Raw genomic sequence first — 15,932 nt, 5'->3', positions numbered from 1 at the left:
AAACCGTAAGGTTTCCCAGGTCCTCTGCGCAGATGCCAAATCAGTCACTTAAGAAATCTCTGACTTTGAAGATTAAATTATTTCCCCATTATAATTATTGTACATAGCAAAGGGTTGGTTGCAGTCCTATCAGAATCCTTTGGTTGAAATAGAAAACCAGATTGCATTAGAGGAGAATTCAGGGGTGTTTTCTTTATGGCATTCAGTCCCTTGGAACGTTGGAGGTGCAATTATAAACAGCTTTCCTGGGGTTGGGTCAACTGGGAAAAAATAGGGTTGATTTGGGAGGAAAGAAGTTGGTGGTTTTTTTTTTTTTTTATAGTTTTCTCCCATTTTCTGTTCTTTCTGGCTGTAGAGGAAGACACTGAATGGGTTCAATGTGTAGTCAAATTTTTCAAAAAATAGAAGACAAAATGAAAGAAACCTTTTTGGATTATTTTATTTTATTTTATTTTGGGCTAACTGCTGTGACTCTTTTGTTTTTAATCCAGCCCAGTACTGGGAAATGGGGCAGAGGGGATAATATTTTTGTTTGGTGACACAGTAGCACAAAACACTTCAGTTCCCAAAAGATGCCCATGGAGAGTCAAGGATTTGTGAAAATATTCCTATGGGGTATTAGCATGCACTTTGTTTTTGAAGTGGTTGCTAATGGCATTTTCTGCTGTGAAGAAAAGGAAAGTTTATAAGAACCATGCAGTTTCTTCTTCTTTTAGTAGACCAGTGGGCAAAGTGAAAAAGTGGGGGTTTTTAACAACAACAACAAAAAAATCCTCTTAACTGTTTTAAGGGTTGCCATATTTTTCACCAGGTCATGTTACTACCAAAAAATCATTTACGGTTTTAATTCTGCCCAAGTGTGAGAGCTGAAGCACTCAGAAAGTTGTGCTCCTCACAGGCTGCTGGTGGGCACTGAACTGGTAACCACAGTAGTCCTTACATCAGGTAGTGGTTGCTTCTCATGGAAATTACTGGGTGACTTCTGATTGAACTGATTCAAAGCCTGCTGAAGAATCTGGGCGAAGATAGACCCGTCCTCATCCTACCCCCTCAATGAGACGGGAGAGAAGGAGAAGGGTTTTGCTCATTGATGATGTCCTAGAAAGTTCATTTGGGGAAAAAGAGCCAAGTGGCACTTCCCACATGAGCAGGGCACTGGCACTGAACTGGAGAGCTGGTGGAGAGATCCTTGGAAATGGTGTAAAACTGACCTGGGATGCTTTTGTCTCCACAGTTACACAAAACTGAAGCTGCAGGTGACTCCAGAGGGGCGCATTCCCCTGAAGAAGTAAGTGCTGTTCCCCTGCCTTACCATGTGCAGTCTCTGCTGACTTTTGAGCGTGAATATATGTTTGGGATGAGCATGTGGCCCCTATGTGTAGAAAAATGACTCTTCCATCTGTTTAGGATGCATCACAGGTCATGCGTGGTATCGCAGTGATACTCAGGATGTCTCTGCTCAAATACCCTTTGGGCGTAGATTGGGATCTTGAGCGAGACATTCCACTTCTCTGCCTTTGTTCATTCCACTTGTGAAATGAAAAAAAAAAAACAACACCATAATTTCTTTACCTCAGAGACATGTCGTGAGGGTGAATAGATTCCAGCTGCATGTCACTGGGGTGATATGAAGAGAGCAGGGGTGACTTTCTCGGGTCACTGTCTGCTGTGATAGGGGCTGGTGGGGGCACCATTAAACTCACCTCTGTTACTGGGCAGCCTGAGCTAAAGATGTGATAGACTGGTAAGAGATATTCAGTGTTGAAGCCATATGGGCGTGTCAAGGCACGTCTTTAACCAGCTCTCTCCGTTTTGTCTCCGTTTTGCAGCATTTACCGCTTGTTCTCCTCTGACAGAAAGCGGGTGGAGACGGCGTTGGAAGCCTGTAATCTTCCATCTTCCAGGGTGAGCATCTGCATTTATTCACATGAGCATTGCTCATATTTGGAGGTGTTTGCTCTCCACTGACAGTTTGTTCAAGGCTGATCGTGCTGTGCTGGCTCTGCTGCTGGAAGGATCCTCAGCAGCGGGTCTGTCTTCCCCACACAGAAGTTCCTGATACCCATCTGCACACCTGAGTACCTTTGACTTGAAGCTGTGTAGGGACCAGGAGCTCCTGGAAGAGGTATGAATGGAGTAAAAGGAAGGGCAGAGGTTGTGTGACCTGTCCTGGAGAAATCCTGTGAGGGTATTTTAAGAATCAGTGGCTGTTGCCCAATTTTCACGGCATGATTTCAGAGCAGTGTTAGCTGGAGGTGTAGCTAATGGTGTCATCTAATGCCTGAGAGAAGTGACTGGCCACACTCACTGTAGCTTATCTAAAAGGAGCATGAAGTAAGTGCTGAAATGCTGTTAATGCTGTGGGGATGCAGCCCTTGTATCCTGCTAATCCAGGAGCTCTCCTCAGCCCAGACCAGGATGGTGCCTCACCCTCAAGGCTTTTTTTTTTTTTTTTTCCCCAAAAGGAATGAGCTGGAGCAGGTGATTCCAGTTAATGCTGGAGTGCAGATGTCCTTAGTCACAGAATCACAGAATGGGTAAGGTTGGAAGGGACCAGAGAGGGGCACCTAGTCCTGCCCCCCTGTTCAAGCAGGGTTTTCCTCACAGGTGGAGATTCTCCCCCAAGCAGCTTCCTGCAGGATAATTCCTATGTTCTGGGCTCCAGGAGCTGGGGCAGAACTGGTCTGTCAGGAGAACCTGCATCTCCTGATCCCTTGCTCTTGTAGAAAGCCATGTGCTGTGAGGTTTCCTGGATGTTTGCTTCCCCAGCTGTTAAATAAAGCCAGTTCCTGCAGCTCCAGAAGAGCAACGGAGCAAAATCTTCACAAGCCAATGAGACCTTCCTTCGTACATTTGGGAGCTTAATTCCATAAAATTCCAAGGAATGTTTGCAAAGTAGGTATAAAATATTAAAATCATCTTATCTAGAGTTAAATTGTGAGGTTTAGAAACATGGAAAGAATAATTTTAAAGGTGGGTTTTCATTTAATTGTTAGCAAACGGGATACGAGATATGCAAAGAAACCTCTGAGGCGCTGCTTTTTAAATCAGTTGATTTATTACTTCTGTTTATTACATCTCTCTGAAAAGAAAATCTAAATATCACTGGAGGCCTTGAAAGAAACTGCAGCCTTTTTGTGCTGTTTATTTAAGTAGGGCCAATTTCACAAACACATTGCTGGCTACTTGTTGCTGGGATACCATCTCGGAAATTATTCAGAGTATAAAGTAGATCTTTTCTTTGGTCGGGACAAAAGAGAAACGTTCTGCATGCAGCAAAGAAAGCTGTGTTGGTCATCTTTGAAAAATATTGCAGAAGTGTGAAACTGAATCTCATGGAGGTGATGGAATAGAAGAAAGTCAGAACTTCAACTGCAGCTCTTTACTTGCTCAAATAAACAGGAACCCAAAGGAAAAGATCTTAGTTTTGACTTGCAGCTTTTCTGCCCTGTTATACTGCAGGACAACAAAGCCTTGGAAGAGCAGTGCACTCCCCAGCATGCCAGATGTGGATATCAGGGGGTTTGCTTTTTGTTATTGTTGGTTATTTTTGTTTGCTTTGGTTAAAAGTGCCTTCAGCAGCATTCGAAGAGCTTTGTTTTAGCTGCCTTTTTGGCTGTGAGGACTGGTTTCTGCCTTGCAGTTAATGTAGGGGTTCACAATGAGGCACCAGTGAGCTTGACCATTAAAATAAAATAACCAGCTGTTGAGTCCTGTCTGTGCAAATAATTGGAATTAGCTCTCAGACATGTAAGAGACTGGATACAGATGTTGTTGCACAAGCGGGCAGGTTACCAGACAAATCCTAAATCAGCAGTGCTTGAAATGAGAGGGGAGTCTTAATCAGAGAATAACATTGAATGCCAATGTTAAGCAAAGCTGGAAACGAGGGGTGCTCCCATGTGGTGCTGCAAGTTTGTGCTTTGTTCACTGGTCTCAAAAAAGAGAGGAGCCCATAAGGTGTGTGGGTGGTTCCTCTGAAACATGGATGGCTCAGACCAGGCTGAGGAAGGGGGCACTGTATTTTAATCCCTCTCAGCAGACGGGCTTGGGGAATCCAAATATAGTTGCCTGAGGTTGTGCCTGGGGTGGCAAAAGCTTTCATCTCCCATCTAGATAATTGTGGTTTGTAGCCCACTGATGATGGTGCTGGTAGGAAGTAGTTTTAAAAACTATCTGCACTTATGCCTGAAGGCTCGTGTTGGTTTTCCTCTTTGTAGGAGGCCTTTGGAGATACAGGGAGGGAAACTGAGGGGTATTTTCTTAATTGGAACCGAGTGGCAAATCAAAGCCTGGATCTCAGGTTATGGGAGGAGACCCACATTTGCTCAGCTGAGCACCTTCAAATCGCCTGCAAAGAAAAAACATATAGTAGGTTGATGGGAGACTGTAGTTCTGTGGTGATCAGAGAATCAATGTTTAAAATGTCCTGACTGAGGGGTTATGGGCAGAGGGAACAGGGGAGAGCGGGGTGCCAGCTTTAACAAGAAAATTCCCAAGCTGTGAGAATCCTGGCCTTCAGGAGAGCACAGGTCTCAGCAGTCCAGCCCTCAGCCAGACGCAGCACGGCTCAAATTCTTCAGAGTGCAGCTTCACACGCAGCTCAGTGGCACTGAAAGGAGCTATTTCCGTCCTCTAACCCATCCACCTCTGCACCACATTTAGCAGTGGTGCCGTTGGTGTAAGCTGGCTCAGGGAGCTGATCCCACCGGAAAATGCACAGGGTGGGTGGGTTTGGCCAGGTGGGGTTTGAACCAGTTCTCTGCAACCGCTTGCAGCCAAAAAGAAAGGAAGGCACCAGGTTGTGATGGCTGATGAGTGACCTTAGAGATGGGATCCCAGGCTGAGCCCAACTCAGTCTGAGCGTGAGATGGGTCAGGTTCAACCTGCACTGGTGGCCAGAAGCAGAGGACAGAACCCTCTGGAGCCTCTGCGGGTTTCGGGGATGAAAGGAGACAAAGCACCGCCTGTGCCGTTCGTTTATTTATTTTAACCTAAAGCAGGAAAAATCAAGACAAGTTTCCTTCCGTCCCACAAAGGCTTGAACTGCTGCTTCCTGTTCCCTTGGCAACGGCGTCAAACAGGCAGAATAAATAAAAGCACTGATTTCCCCGTGAGCAGCTTCACCTCTGACACAGCCAGGGGCCCATGGGGTGGCAGGGCAGGCAAACAGCTTTGTGTCCAACTTACGGTTTCCCTTCTCCAGGCCGTCAGATTTGGGCAGGTTTGGGGGCTGTGGAGAAGGCATCACGTGTCATAGCTCTGGATTAAGGATGCTCAAGCTTCATGCAAAAGACTTTTCAAGTCTCTCCAGTTAGGAACGGCAATTCAGGGTTTTTTTCACAGAAAAATAAAATGAGGATGATGAAAGCATCATCCAGAAGCAGGACTAAATTTAAGTTTTTCTTAATTTTAGAAAATGTAAGAAAAAGAACACCCTGAAATGTCCTCTATAGGAGAACATTTTTATCGATTCCTTTATAAAAAAATCTGATTGTCAAATGTGTTACACTGAGAGTTTAGGACAAAGATGTATGGAAAAACTGTGTGAGTCTTGCCCTTGAGTTGTGTGAGTTGTTTGCCTTGCTGAGGCACTTGGGCTCAGCACCCCTACCCAGCCACTCACTGTTCTTGGGACCAATACATTTCTTTATGCTGTAGATAAGGGGTTAGATGGGGAGATGTCCCTTCCTCCTCCTTGGCAGGTGCTCAGAGACAGAGGTAACTGTGCCTTGTGGAAGCTGATAGATGTGTTGGGGTGGCTTTTTTAAAGTTGCACACTCTAAACTGCTCTGCTATTCAGCAGGATTTATTATTCTGCAGGATCTGGGCTCGTTTTCATTTCTTTCCTGCACTCACCGAATAGTGAGTGATCTGTTTATAAAGAATGTATAAAAGTGCTGTATCTCTCTTTCACTCTTCCCCCCCCACCATTTCACAGAATGATTCGATCCCTCAAGATGACTTCACACCAGAAGTGTACAGAGTGTTCCTAAACAACCTCTGCCCTCGACCTGAGATCGACCACATCTTCTCTGAGTTGTAAGAAAAGACACTCATTTATTTATTTTTGTTTGCTTATTTTCCCCATTCACAGATTTTCTGGGCTGAGGGTGGTAGTTGGATTATTTAGACCATGGCAACACTCAGTGCTTGCCAGTAACAGAGTGAATTGTCAAGCAAGTTATTTAACCTCAGGTTCCTTCTGTCCCAGGCTTTTGCTCCGTTTCTAATGGCTGGAGTTTTAAAGGATTTGTTCCTAGAGGAGCAGAATTGCCAGGTCGTGGGTTTTTTCACACGGATCAGAGTAGTTTAGGCTTCCAACAAAGTAAAAGGAAGAAGAGTAATAAGCAGTAGCAGCATGCAATAGGCACGAGAATATGTATAATCACCCCCAAAAGCTTAATTAAGAGTTGCAAAAAAAAAAAAAAAGGCAGTAACTTTTAGGATTTGTGTACCATGAATTCACACCGTGAAATTAAATCAGCAGCTGGTTCTGACTGATTTCGTACATCCTGTGACAAGCTCTTTAACTCACGGCGCTTTACCCCTCACGCCAAACGCGTCCACTCCCCGGTTCCAAGAGGTCCTGATCAGTGCAGTCAGAGCATGAGGCGAGAGCAGAGAAAAGCAATTTCCCAAAAACATCCCAAGACCACCAAAACAATTAGTGGGCGCGTTTTTGCCAGGCTGCTACCCCGACCTTGTGCTTTGGGGCTTGTTTTTCTCTGCAGCGGAGGTTTCAGAGGAGCACAATCCTGCCCTGGTTTGCTCCTGCTGAACCCGGGGCAGGCTCTCCCTTGCAGAGAGAAAGGGAAATAGGCCAGTCCCGGGTGCCACACGCAGAGACAACCCCGGGCACATCACCTGGCCTGGAAGCTTCCTGGGTCTCCATCTGGGGACAGCTTGTACCCAGCTCTGCTCTTTTTACTGCCTCTCTAAACAGGCATCTTTCTGTTTGCTTTGCAGAGTGCCTCACTGTTTTTAGCAGGTTAGAGTAGTAAAAAAGACCCAAACAAATAAGAGAATAATGAATTCGGGGCTGCTGTCATTCGGCATTAAACCCAAACAGTTGGGCCAGGAAGGAGTGTTTGTGGCAAGCTCGGGATGGAATTCCAAGTTGTTTTCTCTTTTACTGTTTTAAATAGCTTAATTCCAGGAATTCAGAGGAATGAAAGGCTTTTAGCATTGCTCTAAGTCTTCCCATTGATGTCAGTAATGCTGAAGGTTTTTAAAGATCTTCCTGCTACAAGTTTGATGGAGAGTCATTGTCGTTACCTGCTGGCAAAGTAAATTAGCGCCGAGACACAGCGGGAGGATGTTTTTATTGTTTGATACTTTGAATCTTGTTTCAGTTTCCCTGGGAAGTTTCAGAACATTGAACAAGGTTTCAAGGAAATATATTTTAATACCGTTGCTGTTGCTTTAATTTTTCTCTAGTGGTGCCAAGAGCAAACCCTACCTTACTGTTGATCAGATGATGGACTTCATCAATTTGAAGCAGCGTGACCCACGGTTAAACGAGATCCTTTATCCACCCCTAAAACAAGAACAAGTTCAGGTGCTGATTGAGAAGTATGAACCCAACAGCAACCTAGCAAAGAAAGGTCAGTGCTTCTTATACTCTTGCTATACTTGGATTCTGGTTTCAAACAGTAACCCAGTTATCCTACAGCACGTGCTAAAGGAAAATTGGGTTCCAAATCCAATTGCATTTCCAACTGTCTGCGGGTTGGATCATACAGGCCCAGGAGACATCCTGTGGTGTGTTTAGGTGTGTTTGGTTGGGTTCAGTTTAGAAAGGATGGGGCTGGTTTCAGTATGTGCTTTTCAATGTATATCACTGATAGAACAGTTGTCCTGCTATGTGACCTCCAGCAGAAACCTTGCTGTTTACCAGCAGCTGAAATGCAAAATTGAAAGAAGCAATCAGGGACAGTCAAACTAAGCCCATGATAATTCTGTAATTTAATCACAGTATTAAGCCTAGCCCTCTGCTTTTGGATGAAGTGGTGTACAGAGTGAGATGTGGGATCAGCTCAGTGTATTTTGTGCTGTAATTCCCTCTTGAACATCTCAGGTGTTGTCAGGGCTTAACTGGGCATTTTGCCAGAAGCAGGGAGAAAATTCCTGCTCAAATCTCTGCAGATGTTTGCTACCACCACAAGCCTTAAAATAGCATTCAGTTTGTGTCTGCATCCTGATTCATCCCAACCCACATATCCTAATGGTTACCCCAGCTTTTAATGTGTTTGCCCCTTACAAAATTTAGGGGCTTGGGAATATCCTACAGAACGGATCTAACATGGCAAAAAACGGTTTGGTCCAGAGACTGGGGATCCAGAGGCCACACAAAGACATCCTTCCCAAAAGTCTCGAGGTTCCCTGAAGGCACTCCAGCCCCTGTCCCTGGAAGCCTTCTGACCTTGGCATCTTCCTGAGGGAAACCCAGAGCTCTCGATGCCGTGGTCAGTGCTGTCTCTCGGACACTTCTGATTTTTCTCATAAGGCTTCTTATTTCTTCTTCGATCCAACTTGGTGTTCCCAGAGGTTTTGCTGGAGGGTTAAATCCTGCTTCTTCATCGTAGTCATGCAAACTTGCCTTTTGACGTCAGTAGGAACACGAGCAAATGAAAACACTTTGTGACCTCCTTTCTCATCTGGGCAAATATTAGAACAGTCCTCTGTGCTTACCTTTTTCCACATCAGTCACAGGAAAGTCTGTTACCTAAAAGATCATTGTTCTTACCCAAATATTGGCACTTCATACAAATCAAACAAAGGATTTATTAGAAGGAGGAGTGCTAGCAGAACACCAGAGCCAAAATGAAATCACCCCCTGACTAGCAATAAGGAGGAACTGAATTTAACCAAGGGGAAGGCAGGTCAGAGAGAGTTAATTCCTCTTGTGGGATTGTGGGGGTTTTTTTTTCCCCACTTCAGACTTGTGCTCTGAGGTCCAGCTGGCACAGCCTGAGAGCCACCTCTGTGCTGAAGATGCCACCTCATGTAACGCCCTGTCTGGCAGCTGAGCTGTAGCAATTGGCACACGCTCCAGTGCAAATCTCCCAGGCTTACTGCCTTAAAATGACAGGAATTGGCTAATCAGGAATGACATGGGGACACAATATTTTCTGTACATCTGCTCCGAGTCGGGAATGCAATGCGCTGTATATTAAATGAAGTGTAGGTGTGCACTCAATCCTACACTCATAGAATAATTGCCAAAAAAGTGCTTCATGTCTATAAAATGTCACCAAAATGTAACTGGATATTTAAAACAATTATTTAACCTTCTAATACGGTGTTCTGTAAAGGGGATTGTCACTCAGGCTTTCTGCTGTCAGAAGGGACCATTCCCAGGGTTGTTGAAGTAGAATTTCCAGGCAGTTCTTGGCCAGAAGCACTAACAGAGGTACCAGGGCAACTTCTGAGAGTGTGATGCATGTGCTTCTTAGCAAATAAATTTTATGCCTTGAAAAGTTCTTTCAAATAGAAGCAGGGATTTTCCCTTGAAAATACAAATCCAAGGAGATAAAATGGAAACAACGTGCCTTTGTACAGCACCCGAGTCCTTGCTCCCCATACCCTGCTTGGACAGTTGTGGACCTTGAGTTGTCTGATGGTTATTCCTTCCAGTTTCCTGTCTGAGTTCATTCTCTGTGCACAACCACCGTACAACAATATTCCCTTTTAATTATTCTCTCAGAGCTAATTAGATTAATTCCTAGTGACCAGTTGTACTGTCTGTCAGCTGTTCCCAGCACTGTTCAAACTCTTTTGACATCTCAGAGTTTCCCTGATCACCATTGTGACCCTTTTGTTGTACCTGATGATGTTTAACTACAATATTTGGAGCAAGCAAGAGCTGTCCATAATATTTTAGACTTTTCCAGCGTGGCTTCTCGGGTGCCTGGTAAAACCAGGAGATCTGAGTAAAAAGGCTGCCCCTGTTCCTGCTTGTCACTGATGAGTTTTTGTGTGTATTTATTGCTGGGATGCAACTGGGTTTTTGCAAAATCAGTAGATATGCGGGCTTGACATGTGCAAAGGTTAAGCATGTGGAGTAATATTCTACTGTGGTGATTAATGCTTTGTGTCGTACAGCCAAGGAGAGGAATTCAGTGTTCCCTTATCAGGTGGGAGCAGGAGGAAGTCCCTGGTGCTGCTGAACAGTCTCTCACTGTCAACAGAAGTGTTCTGGGGGGCTGTCAGGGCTGGTGAGGTGCCGTGTTGGAGTTTGGTGTTTTCAGGCTGTAAAGATTTGCAGTGGGTGTCTGGCACAGCTGCTAAATATGTTCCCTTTCACGTTGCCATGTTGATAGCAGGATGCGTGTCAATAAATCGATTGCCAGGGGAGTTATTGGGAATTTCCTGATTTGCTTTTGTTTAACTCTTTGATTTATTTGTATTTAAAGGCTTGTATCAAAGTAAATTGTTCAGGGCCTTGTTACATTATGGATGGGAGAGAGGACGTTGGTGCCAAGTTTCAGATGTCTCTGCTTGCAGTGTCCGGGGTCTTTATGGAATAAGCTTTAAAAATAGAGTCTGGGAGTGCTGGGGAGATTTTTCCTGCACACCAGATTGCACTTGTTAGAAGGCATCTTTGAGATAAGTAATGGCATAAAGTTGCTAATTTTTTTTTTTCTCTTAAGAATGCATTAATTTAAAAACTGCCTCTGCTTATTTAATTTTAAAGGGCCAAACCTTTAGCTCTGCACAGAGGAAAATAACTTTGCTCTTGTATTTCAGTAGTTTTCTCTCCAGGTTTTCTGAACTGTACCTGTTTGCTCTGTGTCAGTGTTGGTTAGACATGCATTGAGAAGGACCTAGGGTAGTTCCAGACTCCCTTTGAATTCCAGTATTAATTCTGCTTTGCAGTGCACATTTATTGGTGGCTGTTGTGCTTTCTTCTTCTTAGGTAATAAAATAAACTAAGCAATTAACACTAGATTAAGATGTCATTTTATACAGCATTTGCTGTATGTATTTTTCCCATGGCAGCCTTAACACCAGGCAGTGTTCACTTCAGCACAAATGCGGTTTTCCTCCCTTAAACGTCAGTACAATTCAAACCTTTTCATCCCACTGCATTAAATTTACCTTTTAGTAACTGATTAAGAAAACTACGCATTGGAGTCTTTTAATGGCAGAAGGGGGTCATTTCCTAGGCAACAGATTTTAATGGGAAAAACAAGTACCGTGCAACCATGGCTGTACTTTTAAGGCATAGCTCACAATCTCTAAATTCTGGTGTAGAAATCATTCAGGCACACGGTAGAGGTTTCTGGCAGGAAACATTTGAGTTACAAATGTTACAGAAGTGTTACAAAACGGCTGAAATTCTTTGCCTTCCGAACTCCAGCTCTACAAATTAAGAGCACTTACCAAAAAACCCGTTGAGAGTTAACAGTTAACTGGAGTGTTTTCCAGCATTCCAACTGTACAAGAGGAGAGCACTCAGCAGCGTTTCTCAGTCTCAAATGATGACAGAACAATAGATCCCACTCAGGATTTATTACTCCTTAAAATGCTGAAGCCACACCAAAGTCATAGACTATCCCATGCTCTCAGCTCCAAGTGCTAAGCTAGGTAGCTTACCAGAAAGCTTTTTTTTATACTATTTTAAAATATATGTATATATGTGCAGCAAATGTAAGTATAGATAATGTATCAGCATAAATAACTTTGACTCTACTTGTCAAAATGAGTTTGCAAAACACGTTTCTGTAATACACTGTATTTTCTTTTTAGGAGTTTGGTTTTTAGGTACTAGTTAAGCTGTGAAACTAGTTTCAGATTAATTTTCTGCAATTCTTTGGAAGGCTTCATCTCAAGTAAAAGACTAAATGTTGTAAAAATCTTTAGAGTGTGAAGTCCTCAATTATGAGGATTTTTTGCATCTACTCTACAGGTAAAGTGCATCATTTTCTTAACTTACCTGTAAGAACTTGACAGCAAAAGGAACCAGTGATGAGGACTGGTAAGAGTGGGTTTTGCAACAGTAAACACAGACATGGACTATCTGGCTTAGCAAAATATCAGAAGTTTTAACCTTTTATTCTTTGGTTGCGTTTTAAAAGTGTAGGGACTGGCTTGGATCCCAGCCCCGTGTGCTAACACAGAGTTGGGTTTTGCTGGTGGCAGTGGAGTTAATGAAAATACCAGAAATATATTTAGGGCTCCAGGCAGGGCAGGTCTCCCAGTCTCTTGTGTATGGTACAGCTCCTTTGGAAGAAGCAGGAGCTCAGCAGAAATGTGTGTTGAGACTGGTGTGTGGTGCCAGGAGTAGCTCCACTGAGAGCAGTGGAACGGTGCTGACTGTAAAACGGCAGAATCGATGTCTCCAGAGCTGAGAGCATCAACTAATCCTGAGGGTGTGAGTCCAGCAGTCAGCCCAGACCTGGGCTGTCACATGTGGCAGCTGACCACACCAGGGACTCTTGTCCCACACTCTGGAGCATGGAGGGACCACCTGCTGGATCAGACCCTACAGGCAGAGTTGAACCCTGTGTGCTGGCACTGAGAATGGCTGAAAGGACCACAGAGCAAAGGTGAGCAGAGGTTTTGGGGCTGCATCATTCCCTTCAACTTCTGCTCAGAGATAAGGGACTGGCTCTTACGTCAGTCCTGCGTTTCAGGGCTTATGGAGATGTATTTTTCTGCCTGTACTGTGTTTGACTCGGCCTCAGACTATCACAACCCATAAATAGCAAAGTTAGTCTAAAAGCACAACTGTTTCTTTTGTTGTTTTACTGCCTCGTTCGTGGAACACAGGGAGGTACTCAATTTTAGCAGCAGGATTTATTATTTGAAGATGAGTATCACATCAAGTTTACTTCTGGAGACATAAAGCAGCGTGGACTCAAGGGCTGAAGGAAACAAATGTTGATAAACTTCAAACAAACACTGCAGGGTTTGACTGTCCGTTGTGACTCGTACAGATGCAGTGCTTTCAGCTGCAAAGGGCCCCTGAGGACACAGGGGGTGACAGCTGCTGTGAGCCGGTGGGTGACATCTAGAACTGGTGGCAGAGGAAGCACAGTTTCCCTGACTCTGCCATGAATGAGCTCACTACCATTTGGCCATCCCGTTTTATGTGTCGTTTTGGGGTTTTGCCTCGCCCTGCGGTCGGCTTGACTAAATAAACCATCAGTCTGTGCCTCGAGGAACTAGAAGTGACCTGTGAGATTTTTGGGATGTGGGGTGTCTTGTCAGAGCTCTTAACATGCTTGGAGTATGGACACTGCTGTAACACAGCAGCCATGGGAGGCAGTTTCCCTTAGAATGTCACATGTAATCATCTTAACAGCATGCTCTAGCCGGAATGTGGCTATTCCCTATGAACACACTGGGGTTAAACACTGGGGAGGCTCAGAAAGAAGTGGTGAACTAAAGCACAATGTTGGCAGAAGAACACAGAGGGATCAAGTGGCCTTGAATAACTTTAGGCTGGAAATGAAGAGAACTTTCCTAACAATATGGTCCTGGCACAGACTACCAGAGGTAGTAAAGAGGGCAGAAAAAAGCAATTGTTACGAAGATAGAGCTGGATTTGTTTAGGAAAGGCGTTGTCCACTGCAGTGCCTGCAGCTGCAGAACCAAGGGTAAAGAAAAGGAAGGCCTTTTGAAGGGACTTAAGTCCCTTCTTTCCAGTTTATTTGCACTGTCTTTGTAGTACCACACCTTTATTCTTTTCCACTTCTGTTTAATATTAATCATTTCTTCAGCTGCAGGACTTCCTGGAAGTAAAAATATTAGCCGTGCCCTTTTACTTTTTCTACATTTTTTCACCACCTATAGCATGCTTATACTCTCATCTCTTCCCATTGTACTACAAGGCAGTGTTTTTGGCAAGTACATTAATAGCTTATGTAGAGAACTATCACTTAAGAGGGGGAAAAAAGTATTTTTAGATGTCTTTTCATACAACTTAGCAATTGGAAGTAAGCCAACATGTAACGTTATCCCATCACCCAGGATCATTCCCAGGCATTCTACAGAGGGTGTTTTCAAAGGTTTGGGAAGACAGTGACATATTCCAGTACTGTCCCTCTTGCTGGTCTGTCAGAAACAGCTGTAGTATTGCTGGGATTTTTAGTGATATTTTTATCTGTCTGAGTTAAAATCTCTCCCCTCAGCTGGTTGTCTGCCTTAGAAAAGGGCTCCTACCACTCCTGGGTTTCCCCCACTCCTTAACAATTACTGGCTATTCAAGTTTATATATATCTGTCTGTTAAAGTTTTATAAACTGTTCCACGACTTGTTTTCCTTGGCACAAAACCTCTGCTTACCAGAGTCTCTGAACTGTGACCGTGCTTTGTAACAGTGGAGGTTCTCAAAGCTGCTGCAGACGTTTAAAGGATCAATATCCCTTCAAAATAAATGTGTTTCCAACATATAAATTTTGAGGAGAAGAGAAAATATTGAGTGTTTCAAATCTTCCCTGCTTAGGTGTGTGTGTTTTGTTGTTTTCCAGCACTACCAGAGAAAAATGCATGCATTTCATAGGCTGTAGCCCCTGTGGGTTAGAGCCCTTCTTTCTTGGGAGTTTGAAAAGGGATGAAAAAGCCTGTGAGCTCTAATAAGTAAATAAAGAGCATGCTCACCGTTGCACAGTGGCTTTAAGATCTTGTTAAACCAAATGACTCGTGCCTGCAGGCACAAGTGAGGTTTGGAAGCGTGTTTCTTCCCAGGTGACGCTTCCTCCTTTCCCTGTGGAGGTGGCAGTGTCCTTGGAATGCTCACGGTTTTAGTTCTGATTGGAGTGTGAGGTTTGCTGTTTGGTGTGGCTTGCCTGGAAGCTGATAGGAAATATTTCCTCCCTGGGGTGAACTAAGTGTAACTAAGTGTCTTGGGCTGCAGTACCTCTTCTAATGGTTCAGAAAAGTGGTTTTCCATCTGCAAACACATTTTCTTGCCAAAAAAACCCCAGTTGTATCCGCTGTTAGTTTTCTCTGTGCACTTGTACAGATGCTAAAGTGGGTGTGATCCCTTTATCAGGATGACAGGCATTCCTGGTTCAAACATGCTGAGCTCTACTTTGCTTGCCTGATGCTCCTTCCTCTGCAAAATATTTTGGATCTTGGTGTCCTTGGGCAGGCGAGGTTTCCACGTGGATTAACGGATACTGAGCAAGTTCTTTTATGTAGGCTGCTTAAAGCAAAACATTTACCTTCCCGTGTCTTCCCTCCCTGACTGCTTGTCATTCACTGATCATTTACTTCTGATCTTGATTTGGAGGTACCATTCTCTGTTCATAATCACATTCCCCTGTGTTCTGTTACAATATACCCATTCAAGGGTAGAGCAAGGAATCTTGCTCTATTCTTCTCTTGCTGAGTGAGTTTTCCATTTCTTTTTCAAGAACACGTTACCAAAGGCAGCTTGTCTTGGTTTGTGGCCAGGTAAGTGTCTAATTACAGGAGGTATTTGAGCCAGTATAACTGAGGGCAGAATTGGATCTGTTGTGTTTTCCTTTAAGTTTGGAGAACGGAAATGAGATCTGAACACAACAGGATATTGTCCTGCTTTGATTTTAAAGGATTCAAGCACTGAGACACCAATAAATCTACTGCAAGACTGTTTGCTAGCACAGTTAGTTGTAGCACTGCCAGGCTTTTTCTGACACTCACCCCAAGTTTTCTGTGGCTTACTCTGAGCTCATTACCTGTTTCTGCCTTTGGCCACTGTGACTGTTCTTCCTCATCCTTGTTTGTGCTTAAAACACTCGTTGACAAATATGTTGTTGCCACTTCAGCTTTACATGTTTGATTTTTTCTTGTTTTGGCATATATTGTGACATATTCAAAACAGTTCTCTAAATAACCTTCTATATATAGACTTGCTTCTGATAATAAGTAGTCAAAAGCTACTCATGAGACTGGGTGCAGTGTCAGTGGTGCCATTAAGAGCCTTGATGTTGTTGGTAA

The 15,932-nt window shown here is 43.9% G+C and overlaps 1 protein-coding gene across 4 annotated transcripts in view; it reads left to right on the top strand.

Moving 5' to 3' along the window:
- Positions 1-15,932, top strand: part of PLCB1 (phospholipase C beta 1) — a 317,877-nt gene that overhangs the window by 194,754 nt on the left and 107,191 nt on the right. For all 4 annotated transcript variants that reach the window (XM_050316645.1, XM_050316644.1, XM_050316647.1 and 1 more), the window contains exons 6-9: positions 1,235-1,288; positions 1,830-1,905; positions 5,942-6,042; positions 7,441-7,607. In XM_050316645.1, coding sequence (XP_050172602.1) covers positions 1,235-1,288; positions 1,830-1,905; positions 5,942-6,042; positions 7,441-7,607 — 398 coding nt within the window. The remainder of the gene's footprint in view (positions 1-1,234; positions 1,289-1,829; positions 1,906-5,941; positions 6,043-7,440; positions 7,608-15,932) is intronic.

This window comes from Myiozetetes cayanensis, unplaced genomic scaffold (genome assembly GCF_022539395.1).
Source record: "Myiozetetes cayanensis isolate MyiCay16 unplaced genomic scaffold, myiCay2020 scf2-11, whole genome shotgun sequence".
Taxonomy (NCBI): Eukaryota; Metazoa; Chordata; class Aves; order Passeriformes; family Tyrannidae; genus Myiozetetes; species Myiozetetes cayanensis.
Note: the sequence above shows the minus strand (reverse complement) of the source record. Positions and strands in the feature narration are given on the sequence as shown.